This window comes from Sceloporus undulatus, chromosome 1, assembly GCF_019175285.1.
Source record: "Sceloporus undulatus isolate JIND9_A2432 ecotype Alabama chromosome 1, SceUnd_v1.1, whole genome shotgun sequence".
Classification (NCBI taxonomy): Eukaryota; Metazoa; Chordata; class Lepidosauria; order Squamata; family Phrynosomatidae; genus Sceloporus; species Sceloporus undulatus.
In genome coordinates, this window is record NC_056522.1 from 42,541,979 (window position 1) to 42,556,918 (window position 14,940).

Sequence of the window (14,940 nt, forward strand, 5' to 3'; positions counted from 1 at the left end):
TCATCTTCAGTGGATTTGGGGAAATATAATTAGCTTTTCTGACTTGGACAGAAAAATGTGTTGGGCTAGGACAGATGCAGATCCCAAGAGGATATTTTGCTATAAGCCCTCCAAGCTCTTTTAAGCCACAACATAGGGGCTTGACACATGGGCGGCCTGCAGCCACCCCTTTTTGATCTAGATCGTTGCGTGGCGACCACATGCCAGGGCAAAGATCCGCTCCCTCTCGGGAACACAAAAAAAGCTGCCAAAAGCAGCTTCCTGAAAGGGGTGCCATTATGGCGCTCACGAATCATGAAGCCCCTTCTGCGAAGCGCTGCTTGGGCACTCTGATGCTCATGCATCATCATGGCATGCCCCATGTAAACGGGGGCACGCCATGATGGCACATGGGAGGCAAAAATAGGGCTGGACGCACATGGACGCCCAGCCCTATCTAGCCCTACTTTTCGCCCCAGGCTGGCACAAAGTGCCAGTATGTTTAGGGCCTTAATTTAAGAAGCTTTACATGTGGTATCTTTTGAGAACAAGAAATTAGCTAAATCCTTGGGAGTCCTCAAAATTCTCAGTGTGCTACTTTGAAGGACAAGTCAACAAAAGAAGGACGATTTGTTGTTCTGACGAAAAAAAGGACCTTTCTCCCATCTGTTCCCAAGGTCCAGACCATATAGAATTACAGAATCATAGAATCATAGAGTTGGAAGAGTCCACATTGGCCATCCAGTCCAACCCCTTGCCATACAGGAACACACAAAGCACCCCCGACAGATGGCCATCCAGCCTCTGTTTAAAGACCTCCAAAGACAGAGACATCTCTGCGTTTGTTACTTTTTTAAAGAATGCAGCTACCATCCACTGAAGGTAAAAATGTCTAAAGTAACCACATAGCATTTTGAAACCAATCTCATGTCATGTCTCCATTCTAAGGATTTTGGGGACCTGTAGTTTGGGGAGGCATTTAGAATTCTCTGATACAGATCCTAGTACCTTTTAAAGCTGTAAATGCTAGGATTCCTTAGAATGGAGCCATGAGAAAGTGGCATCAATAGCTGTGTGCTGCAAATATTACTTAAAACATTTCTTTTCCCACAACCTTGTGCTTACCACATATGTTAGAGTGGCTATTCTTTCTGTGGATGTCTGGGACTTGTAGCATATCATAACTGGAGGGTACTAGGTTGAGGAAAGCTGTTTTGGGATCTATAGAAACGTAGCAGATTACCTAAATTTGCAATGTCACTCATTAGCAATGTCAGATTGCAAATGAGTGGGTGCACTGCAAATTGTTCCAACGTCTACCTCAGAGAGCTGATGAAATATGAAGTCTTTAAGTTCCCATGACTATTGTGTCTGCCAATGTATAATGACCTCATCCCCTCTTGGAAAAGTTGCTTCTACATAATCTTTAGCCTACAGATACAGAGAATTAGCTGTTTTTCCCAATTTACCAGTAGAAATTACAGATAAATCAGCCATTAAAACATGTTCTTTTCCTTCCTTCCTTCCTTCCTTCTTTCCTTCCTTCCTTCCTTCCTTCCTCTTCTCCTCTTCCTCCTCTTTGCATTCAAATGTTTATATAAATTCCTTCATTTGATTTCAGAGCATTATAGAAGCATATACTATTTGTTACCAAGAGATCAGGTCCCCATAGGACTGCAGGCTGTAATCAGTTAATAAAGAGTGATATTGCCTTCTAGAATGTTGAATATTACCCCCATAATTTCCAACCCAATTGATCATGTTGCCTTAAGGTGGTAGAAGACACCTGGACCTCAGAACATGAGGAAATTACTTTTGGGGAAAACTCTCAGAATCCTCCAGCCAGCACAGTTGGCTCTGCATCTGTACCAGGTTGAGGATCACTGATCTGATATACTAATCAAACAATTTTGACCTGTTGGACTGCAACTTCCATTAGACCTATAAGCACAACAATGGTGAAGAGTGCCAAGAATTATAGTCCAACATCATCAGGAGGGCCACACTTTGACCATTTCTGAGTAAGGTAATTCTTCATGTTACCTGCTTGCTGGAGGGAATTAGGATTAGGCTAGTCAGTGTTAAACCCACATAGACATCTTAAAAGGTATGAGTATAGGGTGTTGATCCAGCAGCAGATTACCAAAGCTGAATGGGGCTTTCCAGAGGGTTGTCAGAGAGGGGTCAGAGAAAGATCAGGATTGACTGGATGCAAACTATTTTCACTACCTCAAGAAACCCATCAAGCACACTAATTTGAAGCTGACATAGTGATTTTCCCCATTGGTTTGGTAGTAGGGATTCAACAGAGCCAAAATCTGTTGTCAGTTTTGAGGGGAGAAACCAACCCACACATGACATCTTAGAATTGCTGGATTGTCTGCCTCTCTGCCCCCACCCTGCCACCTGGTTGCTTTGTCCATTATTCAACAGTCCAGGACCAATTGAGGCTGCAAAGTAATAATTCTTTTTAAAGAATCTTTTAAGTGCTGGTGTGTCTATACACTAAGGGATCCAGGCCATGGGGGTGATATTAACAGTGCTCTTTCAAATAATTACTGTTTCTTCTTCGTGGTCTCTGCGAATCATACAAATGAGTTGTACTGCGCCTGCGCAGTGCCTTCGGAAACTTCTGGAATCACTAGGCAAAGTACTCTTTGCAACATATAGAAACTTTTTGGCGGTAACTCCGCCCGTCCCTTATAAGGGCCCTGCTTTCCCGCTCTTTCCCCAGTTCCTTTTTTCCGCCGCGTTGAGCTGCTTAGGGAACTTCGCTCTTGAGATCTCAGATTGGAATCATAAAAACTTGACTCGGACCGTTATTTGACCACTCTTTGCTAGACCGCTATTTGACCACTCGGCTTGACCTTGGACTGTACGTGTGCTCACTGCTTCTGATTTGGCAATCTTCACGGATCGGTAACTGACCTCGGACTGACTGACCACGAGCTGTAAGTGGACCATGCCATCGGTCCCCTTCAAGAAATGTTCCGTCTGTGGGGGTAAGATCCCCGGCCAAGACCCCCACTCCGCTTGCCTCCTCTGTTTGGGTGAGGCACATATCCCTGCATCCTGTGCCTTGTGTAAATCCCTGACTCCTCAGGCCAGGAAAAATAGGGAAACTAGGCTGAAGGCCGCTATTTACACTAAGGTCTTCACCGCGGGTGCTATGTCTTCCTTGCCGGCTTCGTCTACCACCGTAACCCAGCTGCCGACCCTGCCCGAGACTCCGGCCCAGCTGGTACCCATCGAGCCTGTGACGGCGGGGGATGTTGCTTCCACCTCGTCAACTGTTCCCCGGACCTCCCTTGATGCCCCGGAGACTGAGGCCCCGATAGAAGGCGTCCCTCGATCCTCAAAGAAGGATAAACAAGAGAAGCGCAAGAAGACCTCGAGGGAGAGCCGCGCTTCAGACAAGGATTCGAACTCCCACAAGGGTTCTGCCTCGAAATCCTCTGTCCCCCAGGCCTCTACTGCCAAGGCTCTGAAGTCTCCGGACCCTGCCAAGGCCCAGGCCACCGTGCCGTTGGCGCCTTCGGCCTCCAAGAAATCCCGTACGAGGTCCCCGGAGGGAGGACACTCGGCCGCCAAGCGCCACCGCTCCGAAAACCGGGATGTGGAGGAGTCCAAGCGTAAAGAGGCCTCCCGAGAGCCATCGGATGCCGGCCATAGGCCTTCTGATCCTCGCTCTGCACCAAAAACTCCCCAGACCTCCGAGGCCGTCGACACCCGTCTCGGACGCCGAAGCACTTCCCCAACCGGGGCCCGGCCTCTCTCGACATTCCGTCATGCTCCCGAGGACATCATCATCGACGCCCTCTCCGAGCCAACCTCACCTGCCAGCCTAAGGGACGACAGACTATCTCCCATCCCGATGCCCACGTCGGTGGGCCACCGGGCGCTGGTACATCGCGTTGCCTCACCATCTCCTCCACGCACCTCGGAGCCCGATTACTTTTACGATGAGGAGACCAACACCTACTATATGGCGGTCTCTCACGACTCCATCAGATCCCGCTTCGGGGCACCTGTCAAGAGGCCTAGACCACGTGCGTCCTCCAGGCCTTCCCGCGACGCGACAGCTCCGCCTAGACGCATCTCGATGGCCACCGACCTCGAGGTCGTTGACCTTGACTCAAGGCAGGATACATCCTGCCAGGCTCGCTACCGCCCCGGGGATGACTCGGATGCCTCATCGGATGACGACTACCGGCCATCTAATCAGGAGTTTGCCCAGCAGGGTGCAGTGTCCCCCTCGGATGACGTACGCACCTTTGCCGAACACGTAATCAAGATGGGGAATGTCTGGATATCCAATTCTCCCAGGCAGAGGACGAGGCCTCGGATCCGATTGAGAGGAGGATCCATGGCAAACTACCCACTCCACCTGCCATCCCTCTGCTCTGCTCGTTGGAGAAGCTGGCCAGACGTTCATGGGCAGCCTCCGCATCAACAGCTGCTAGTAACAGGAAGATTGAATCCCTGTACAGAGTGGCTCCACACCAGACATGGCTGTTTGAACACCCGCACCAGAACTCGGCGATCGTGGAGGGTTCTCAGCGCGCTTCCACCCCTAAAGCTTCTTTGATGCCATCTGATAGGGAAACTAAGAAGATTGACGCCCTCGCTAAGAAGGCCTATTTCTCTTCGGCCCTGGGGATGAGAGTAGCCAATTACAACGCGTGTATGGACGCATACATAAAATGGCTTATGGAGAAGATCTCCCCCCTCATTCCGGACCTACCTGACGACTCACAAGGCATCCTCTCCGAGGTCCGAGATGAGGCGCATTCTATTGGAAGTTGGATTATTACATCGGCCAGACACTCTACTGATTGCACCGCGAGATCTATGTCAGCGGCCATCGCCCTGCGCAGACACGCATGGCTGAGGTCCTCCGACTTGAACCAGAACGCCCGCTCCACCATCGAAGATATGCCCTTCGATGAGGATGGCCTCTTCCACCGTGAAACGGATGAGAAGTTAAACTTCAAGTACTGGATGAGAACCGCAGCCAAAAAGCACGGTATGTCGTCCTCTCCTCAGACTTCTTCCCGTAAACGCTTTACAGGCATCCGTCAGTGGTATGGCCAGGGCCAGAGACCCTATCAGCAGGACCGTCCATTCCAACGCCAGGACCAGTCCAGACAGCGCTATCCCTCGCAATCCTCTTCCTCCTCGGGCCGTCGCTCTGGTTCCAAATACAAGAAAAACTACAGGAGACAGGACCCCGAGCAAAACAAGAAAAGAAACTGAGCGGACGCCGCGTACTCCGTCGCCCCTTCTCCCTCTGTCTTTTTGAATAGACTAAGGCCATTTTCCACCGCCTGGGCCTTGATTTCTACCGATTCTTGGGCCCTCACCATCGTCCGTAGGGGTTATGCCCTTGAATTCGAAGAACTCCCACCAACTGGAGTTTTCCTTTCCCCCCCCCCCCCCTCGGACACCCTTCTCGACGAAGTACGCACCCTCCTCACCAAAGGCGCCATCTCGCCGGTCGACGCCATAGACATTCCTAGATGTTTTTTCTCTCGTTATTTTACGGTCCCGAAAACCGATGGGGGCATCAGGCCTATATTAGACTTAAGAGCGCTGAATGCCTACCTGTCTTACCGGCGCTTCCGAATGGTAACGCTTGCCTCTATTTTGCCTTTGTTGCACCAGGGCCTGTGGTTTGCGACGATCGACTTGAAGGACGCCTATTTCCACGTGAGCATCCGCGAGGGCCACCGCAGGTTCCTAGCATTCGCCGTCGGGACCGAGGCTTACAAATACAACGTCCTTCCGTTCGGCCTGTCCACAGCACCTCAAGTCTTCACCAAGTGCATGGCGCCCATGGTATCCCATCTGCATCGCCGCGGCATCAGAGTCTTTCCATACCTAGACAACTGGCTGATTGTGGCACCGTCAAACCGAGAGCTCAGCTGTCACATTGCCAAAACCTTGGAGCTTCTGCAAGACCTGGGACTGGTCATAAACCTCGAAAAGTCCCAACTGCTTCCCACCAAGCGCATAAGGTTCATCGGCTCGACCCTCGACTCAAACACTTGTGTAGCATCCTTGCCCTCCGACCGCTTTCGAACCCTCGCCCGAGCTATCGGCAGGTGTGTCGGCCAAAGACGGGTCATCGCCAGAGATGTCCAGGTAGCCCTAAGGACATATGGCGTCAACAACCTTCGTGACGCCGTGGGCAAGGCTTCGGTCTCGACCCCTCCAGTCCTGGTTCCTGTCCCTCTTCGATCCGAACAGAGACTCTCCATCGCGTCGCCTCACGATCCCAAGGCCAGTCGCCCGCTCCCTCCACTGGTGGCTCGACTCCCGGAATGTTTGCGCCGGCATGCCTTTCTTGCAACCCCAGCCGGAGGTTGTGCTGACCACTGACGCATCAGAGGACGGATCGGGAGCTCATACCCTGGACCTGTGGGCCAAAGGTCAATGGTCCCGAGACGAGAAGTTGCTACACATCAACGCCCTAGAGCTATTGGCAGTGCAAAAGGCTCTGAGGGTATTCGAGTCCTCCCTATCCAACAAAGTTGTTCTGCTCAGGACAGACAATACCACCGTTATGTATTACCTGAACAAATAGGGAGGAACCAGACCGCGCACGCTCCTCGATATCACTCTCGAGGTCTGGGACTGGTGCATAGACCGAAACATTCTGCTCCAAGCAGTACACCTGCCGGGCATCCAGAACGACCTGGCAGATCTTCTCAGCAGGTCTCCGTCTCAATGTCACGAGTGGAGACTCCACCCCGAGACGGTGGTCGACCTCTTCAGTCGGTGGGGAACCCCACAGATAGACTTGTTCGCGACTGTTCACAACACCCATTGTCCCCAGTTCTGCTCCCGGACGCCGAACGAACATTCCCTCGGGGACGCGTTCGGGTTCCACTGGTCGGGGGTGATGCTCTACGCCTTCCCCCCCTTTCCGCTGATCACCAGGACAGTGTCCAAGATGACATCGGACGCTACCGACGCCATCCTGATCACCCCGTGGTGGCCGGGACAACCTTGGTTCCCCTGCCTCCTCCACTTCTCCCGGACCAACTTCCTCCGGATCGAACACAGACCGGATCTGCTCACGGTTCAGGAGGGACGGGTTCGACACCCTGACATCGAGGCCCTTCCCCTAGTAGCATGGAGGATCCATCCCTAGCACAGCTGCCGACCCCAGTACGCAGAGTCATCCTGGCTGCCCAGAAACCAGCTACTCGGAAATCCTATGCGCTGAAATGGAACAAGTTCCTCCGCTTTCTGGCCGACAGACAATTGTCTCCAGCCCAGGTCACGACACCAGTGGTCCTGGATTTTTTGATGTCTCTGATCAACTCTGGTCTCTGCCTCACCTCTGTCAAGTGTTACTTGTCGGCCATCTGTTCTTTCTTCCAGTTTGACGGAAGGCCCTCCTTTTTCAAAGATCCCCTGGTAAAGAGGTTCCTGAAGGGATGCAACAACCTCCATCCGCAGGCATCCCTACCGCCCCCGGCCTGGAACCTCGAGGCGGTGTTGGGAGCATTACAAGCCAAACCCTTCGAACCCCTGGCCACCATGGACATTAGACTGCTAACTTGGAAGACAGTTTTTCTGGTGGCCATTACCTCTGCCCACCGTGCTGGCGAGCTCTGTGCTCTGCGCAGGGACCAACCATTCCTCAGGTTTCACCTAGATAAGGTAGTCCTCAGAACAGACATTACCTTCTTGCCCAAAGTGGTCTCTATGTTCCACATGTGTCAGGACATTATCCTCCCGACCCTGGCCCCGAACCCGACCACCGATGCCGAACGGGCTCTGCACACCCTGGATGTTCGTAGAGCCATGGCCTTTTACCTTGACAGGACTAGAGACTCTAGCCGCTCCGAAAGACTGTTCCAGTGTTATTCGGAGCCCAAGAAAGGACTGTCCGTGTCGGCTCAGAGACTCTCTAAGTGGGTGTCTAACACCATTCGTTTATCCTATGAGCTTTTGGGTAAACCCCTGCCGGCTAGGGTTCATTCCCATACTACAAGGGCAGTGGCAACATCCTCTGCCTTTTTGTCAGGTGTGCCCCTGGATGATATTTGCAAGGCTGCAGTGTGGTCGCAGCCTCTAACCTTCATCAAACATTACAGATTGGACACCAGGGCCAGGAGGGATGCAGCCTTTGGGAGGGCTGTCTTGTTATCTGGGTTGCACTGACTATGGGCTGGGGTGCATTATGTTGTGTTCTGTATACAGTACAAGCAATCCATTCAATATACTGTAGTTGTTCTAACTACAAGGTTCTGGGCTCATGGAGCTCTTCTTCTGGGCTCATGGAGTCCTTGTTGGTTATCTATTTCAAACCTTATGGTGATAATAATAACAACACCATTCAGACCATTGCCTTGTGTTTGTTTTTTCTCTCACTTTATTGGTATTTAATAACAGTGTTTAGAGATACAGGTGCCATGACACTCCCTCCTCCGTCAACATCAGCTTGATAGTCTCAACCCATTTGTATGATTCGCAGAGACCACGAAGAAGAAGTACAGGTTGCTTACCTGTAACGGTGTTTCTTTGAGTGGTCATCTGCGAATACATACAAATCCCGCCCATCCTCCCCTCAGTGTCCTGCTCTACATTGGCTCACCCTTATCGCCTACTTGGCGGAAAAATTGTGGAACTGGGGAAAGAGCGGGAAAGCAGGGTCCTTATAAGGGATGGGCGGAGTTACCACCAAAAAGTTTCTATATGTTGCAAAGAGTACTTTGCCTAGTGATTCCAGAAGTTTCCGAAGGCACTGCGCAGGCGCAGTACAACCCATTTGTATGTATTCGCAGATGACCACTCAAAGAAACACCGTTACAGGTAAGCAACCTGTACATTTTCTGGCGTATAAGACTACTTTTTAACCCAAGAAAATCTTCTCAAAAGTCGGGATTCGTCTTATGTGTCAGGTGTCGTCTTATAGGGCAGGTGCTGAAACCTCCGAGCTGGACTGGAGAATCTGCGGTCGCAGCATATGGTAGGGGGAGCTCAAAAACGGCTGTGGGGTATGGAAAAAAGAGCCGTGTTTGCACTACCTCTCTGATAGTCTTGGAGACAGGGAGGGCTGGGCAGGCAAGGATAGCTGACCAATGCAAGCAGGCTTTGTATACAACAAGTTTTCCTGCTAAGTAAGTGCATATCATAAGCATTTGAATTAAAATTACAATATTGAAATCAAATCTGATGTTTTTTAAATTTTTATCTGGTGTGCATTGAAAGAGGGGTAGTCTTATATGGCAAGTATATCCCAAACCCTATATTTTAACTGGAAAGGTTGGGGATCGTCTTATACGCCAGAAAATACAGAAATTATAGCTTGTGCTTATTAAATCAGATAGCTTGATATTCAGTAGTTAAACAAGTACCTAGACTGTCATACATTTTTTTTCTAAATTTAATACAGCAATTTAGAACCATTTCATTCTGGTTTCATGCCTTGTTATGGGAAAAGCTTTGGTCACCTTGGTGCACAACCTACACCAGGAACTGGACCAGGGTAATGTGTCCTTTTTCATTCTGGAAGACTGCTCTGTAGCTTTCAATACCATTTCACTAACTCCATTCTTTTCTGGAGGGGTGGTCTCAGGAGGTGGGACTAGGGGATTCCTGTTTGACTCCTTAACCATTGACCTTTGGAGTCCCTCAGGGTTTTGTCTTGTCCCCTATGCTGTTCAATATCTACATGAAACTGTCGGGAGAGAATGTATGCAGTTTCGGGGTCAGATATCACCAGTATGCTAATAATACCCAGCTCTAGTACTCCTTTCTGCCTAATTCTAAGTAAGTTGTTTCTGTACTCACTCGATGCTTAGGATACTGTGGATAGCCAAAAAGACAAACAATTGGGTCCTTGAACAGATTTAGCCTGAAATCTCCTTGGAAGACAAATTGAGGCTGTCATACTTTGGCCAACATAATGCAAAGGCATGGATCATTAGAAAAGACAGTAAAACTAGGAAAGGTAGAAGAAAGAGAGGAAGACCGCACACCAGATGGATGGACTCAGGGAGGTCATGGGTGTGAATCTGCAAGATCTGAGTAAGGCAGTAGAGGATAGGTCCGATAGGGGGACCTGGTGATGTCTCATATAAGGGTTGCCATGAGTCAGGATTGCCTCGAGGGCAGTTAAAACAAAAAACATACATGCATGAAGCACCTCTGATATCTGAGGCTTCATTTTACCAAAAATACAGCATACTAATACAGATCTATGCAGTATTTGTACAATGTCCTCCAGTCTGTGTCAATCTGGCACCCCCCAGATGTACTGGATGACAACTCCTATCATCCCCAATCAAAAGAGGAAGATGGTAGGGATAGTAATCCAACCCATCTGGAGGTGCCAGGTTGACGAAGGCTGTTCTGCTCAGACATAGCAAGCATGAATAAGAGACAAACCAGACATGACTATATGTGGTTAAACCTTCTCTGCAAGTAATCATTAGTTTCTAATGGGTAGCTTGTTTTTTTTAAAAAAAAAAAACACAGATCAGATCAGCTTAGCGTTTCAGAAGGTCATAATTAATGGGATCTGAATCAGAGCAGAGAAGGAAGGAATTTGACCCTTTCCTCCTCACTACAGACAATCCTGATGAAAACTTTTTCTCTGAAGCTAGTATTTGAAAAGAAATTCCTTATTAGCATGCCTTAAGAAAAGACATGCTAGATGCCAAAGCACATTAAAATTATGCCTAGTTTGGCTATAAAATGAGTATTCATCAAAACTATCATATGCCAGCAGCCCCCACTTTTATTCACTTAGTTCCCCACCAAAATAGGTTTTAATTTAGACTATCTTTTCCCAATTTCCCCCACCTGCAGTATCCTTTTATGAAGAATTTTAGAGTTCTTTAGCTACAAAAGTGCTTTTTAAAACCAATTCTGAAAAACTGAATCCCAACTTGTCTATTTTGAGTGTTTATTTTGACTTCACAATCTTAACAGTGTTCCCCTTTTTTAAAGAAGGCATAGTCAGTATGCACAGATAATATTGAAGGGCTAAGAAAGCTAAGTTGGGAGAATATTTAGTGTTTTCCTGGTTTGCCTAGAGTGTGTGTTTTGGCTGCTTTGTGTTGGCAAGCCTGAAAAAGACCTCCACAGCTAAATGTTTAAAAGGGAACTCTCTTGGCCTGGTAATCGGAGGATAGGCAGGAGGCCAGATGGGGCTCCCCTTTATTCACTTATTGTTCTTCCTGCTTGCTGCTCTGCCTGCTCCCTTCAGCCAGATGGGCAGACTTTAAAAAGAAAGCTGAGAGGGAAAGGAGTAGCTGAGAGTGAAGAAAGACTGTTCCAGAGGTGTGAGTGCCAGCTGTTTGATCTGAAGTTGCTTTCAGGACTTTGGCTGAGCACTAGGCAGGAACGCAATCTAAACACATCTTTCATGGCATCTGAGAATCCACACTAAGATCCATGGGCCGCTTTAAAAAAAATTAAAAAAAACCTCCATCACCTATATGCTTCTGAGTGACCCAGTCTACATTTGCAAAACAAATGGAAGAATCAATTATCCTTTTGTTTCCAGACACAAACCTGTTCCTTTCCTTACCTTTCCAGCAACAGAGGACAACCCTGTTTCTTTATGTGAAACTAGATTGTCACCCTGATAGCCAGCGTGGCACAGTGGTTTGAATGTTGTACTATGACTAGAGACCAGAGAAAACCCCACCATAGGATTGCCATAAGTCAGAAACAACTTGAAGGCACACAGTAACAACAACAGATTGTCACTATGAATAGCTTCTGTTGCACTTTTTAGGAGATATAATATTTTAGTTTGTAAGGAGCATCACAACAACCCTTGTGCAAAGAGGGAAGCTTAAATTGTTGATAAACAGTGACTTGGCCAATAACACTTAGCTACCAAGACTTACAAGATTTTAAAGCACTTTAAAAAAGGCTTTACTTCTCAAAGTATACACATCCATTTCTTTTACCACATCATTACCACTGTTCAATAGGTTTTGAAGGTTTTCCAACAATTCAGAGAGCCACAAAATCTGTTTATCAGTGGCCAGTTAATGCAAAAACCACCAGCAATAATTTCTCCTTTGAGATGCCTTCAAATGTGTGACATTTCAAGATTAGATTCAAATATGTTGAGGCTTTAAACTAGTCAAATTTAAGAGGCTTCAAAGCATTAACCTCAAATTATTCTAATAATTATGTAAATCTTGCCAAATGTTTTTGTTTTTTTAATTTAAAAGCTATGTTATAATGTGAGGCTGTAAATAGGAGCTTCCTTAGTTTGAGTGTAATTCTAGCATTGTTCCAAAACTTAAGTTTCACATGTGAGCAATGCAGATGTCATTGATGTATTCCTCCAACAATCTCAGATGCAAAATGAATCACTTAGTTTTTACTGTATACCAATTTGAAAAAGAATCCCCTACTTGTCAAAATAAAATTAAAAATGCCACAATAGTTTATAATCTAAAGTCCAACCAAATGGCACATAGCCACTATCTTACCTGGCACAAGATATCTTTGATGTATCTTCCACACAGTTTGTGGGCTCGGGGATCAATATAATCCATGATCTCCCAGTATTTGGCTGCAATCATGTTGTCCTTGTCTTGGTCGCAACAGCCAAACGTCTCGTAGGCAGAACAGAATTCTAGGTGAAAAGGTGGTTGGAATGGAGGCCCATAGTCAAGGCACTGGGGATGCCCCAGTAGGACCCCAGCTTGGCAGAACAGGACAAAAGAGATATAAGTAATAAATTTGGAAGAATGGAAGGAAACCCTAAAGCTACTACTTTTATGAGCAATAACAGTAGTCTTCTTGACCAGAGACCTTCTGAGCACAGAGAATTCTGAGATGTGACCACCTTGAAGGCTAGGATTATTCATCTTCTGAATATATGAAGCATCCCAGCTAGCACAGATCACAGTGTTTGCTCAGCTTTGCTTATACATACACCCTCTCTCTTTCACTCTCCCATTAACTTTACTATTGGCAAGCTAAGAAGCAACCCTCCAGCCCGCCTCTTTGCTATTCCACGCCTCACACAGCAGAACCCACCACACCTCCCCTTTTACAAATCTGTCTGCCCCTTGAAGAACACAGAAGGAGGTACAGGTCACTAAGTAACCTACTATGTCTGTAGGGAGAAGGGGAGTGAGGAGGGGAGAGACAGCCAAGACAGAAATTATACAAACGTTGCAAATATAGCAGGCATTCTATATTATCTGGTTGACTAGCTATAGGAAAGGATTATTCTTCCCATTCACAAAGGTCAAGATACCAAAACTCAGCAAAATAGCTGGGAAAGAAGATGAATCACTTTCATCCATTACGTACCCACTCTAATTGACTTGGGCTTAGTCAAACTCAGATCAAGTTCTGAAAGAAAGAAGTAGGATTTTCTCCCCCTGTCACCTTCCCCAGCTCTTAAGAATGCTGAAATAAAAATAGGATTTTGATAATCAGCAAGTCAGAATAATACATTTCCCATTACGACAGCCTTGGACTCACAGTAATGTAATATATTGCAATAGTATTTAAAAATTACAGTGTAACAGATGTCTTCTTTTTACCCACTGGAAACTGGAACATACAAACCAGCTTGCCAGAGGCGATTCAGAAGATCTGTGAAATGGGAAATTAGACATCAGTACTGCTATAATTTCCTTCTTCTTGTGTAAATTATTTACTTACTTACTTGTTTATTTTATTATTGCCAACTTGGGGTATACTGTACATATTCAGAGATGGACAGAGAGGTTTGGGCTTTTTTTAAGGTGAACCTTTTCACAATTTTTTTCTAGGAATTTTCTTTCCTCAAGACCAAAAGCACTACATTTTACCAGAACCAAAACAGGAGTGTGTTCAGTATAACAACAACAACAACAGCTACAAAGGGGAGGGGATAAACTGGCTTTTCCCCAACTTGCATTCTGTGCCCTGTCTCCATCACCAAAATACTAATCATGGAGTATCTAAGCATACAGCACCATGATTAGCAGTGAAATATGAAGGGATGGAAGGATTTGTTTGCAATTGGAAAAGAAAGAAATTAGTGTAACACTCCTAAACACCATTAAAAAATCTGGAAAGATACGTCTATACTGCACCCAATATTTGCATATGCTAAACAGATATTTATAATGCAAATCAGCATTCAGATCAATGTAGGTTTTACAACTGGAAGTAGTAAGTCATCAACTCTAATCCAGTACTACTCAATGTGGTGGTCTGTGGACCAGTTCCGGTCCCTGGAAAGTTTCCAAGATAGAAAGGAGCAGTTGTATCACTTAGTACAACCATCGTACCAGTTCCTTGCAGCCCCCACTACATCAGATAGTTTAAGAAGCACTGCACTAATAATAAATAAATAAACTAACCCTTATTTATGAAACTGAGCCACACTAATCAGAAATTTGGGAAGTATGAGCTCTGAGCAAAGTGTAGTCCAACAGATATTGTTGGACCACAGTTCCCATTAGGTCTACCAGCAAGCCAATGGTAATGAATGCTGGGAGTTGCAGGCCAATATTATCTGGAGGACCACACTTAGACCATTCTGGAGAGTTAAATTTCCCAGATGGCAGCAGCTCTTATCTTAATTACCATTTGCCTTCCAAATGCAATTCATCATAGCAGCAATGAAGTACAGTACTGTATTGCTAGGAAGGGGGAAATTATAAAGCCTTAATCTAAACTGTCCTTTAATTTTTGCTTAAGAGACTCAGCTCTGTGACAGGCAGTGTGATCTTGAAACAAGGACAGAGCATGCAGTGGATTCTCTGTGCTACCATGGCTGTTTGCCAGAGGAGGGAGTTTCTGGCTTCTCTCTGTAGTGCCACCCCTGCAGACGGACAGAACGTGACACTGCAGATCCATCAGGTGATCAAGGGGAATCCATAGTGTCCTATAAGCCTCAAAAAGATAAAATAATTACCCACAAAAACATCTGATTATTTATTTGGAAATAAATTAAATACTTCCTTTTTCAAT

The 14,940-nt window shown here is 46.7% G+C and overlaps 1 protein-coding gene across 5 annotated transcripts in view; it reads right to left on the minus strand.

Moving 5' to 3' along the window:
- Positions 1 to 14,940, minus strand: part of LOC121928356 (HHIP-like protein 2) — a 72,026-nt gene that overhangs the window by 25,795 nt on the left and 31,291 nt on the right. Inside the window, exons 1-2 of one of the 5 annotated variants that reach the window (XM_042462952.1) lie at positions 13,285 to 13,368; positions 12,453 to 12,598 (exon numbers count right to left, since the gene is read on the minus strand). The exons of 3 other annotated variants lie outside the window; for them this stretch is intronic. In XM_042462952.1, coding sequence (XP_042318886.1) covers positions 12,453 to 12,545 — 93 coding nt within the window. In that variant the 5' untranslated portion in view covers positions 12,546 to 12,598; positions 13,285 to 13,368. One more of the 5 variants, XM_042462943.1, reaches the window with a different exon arrangement.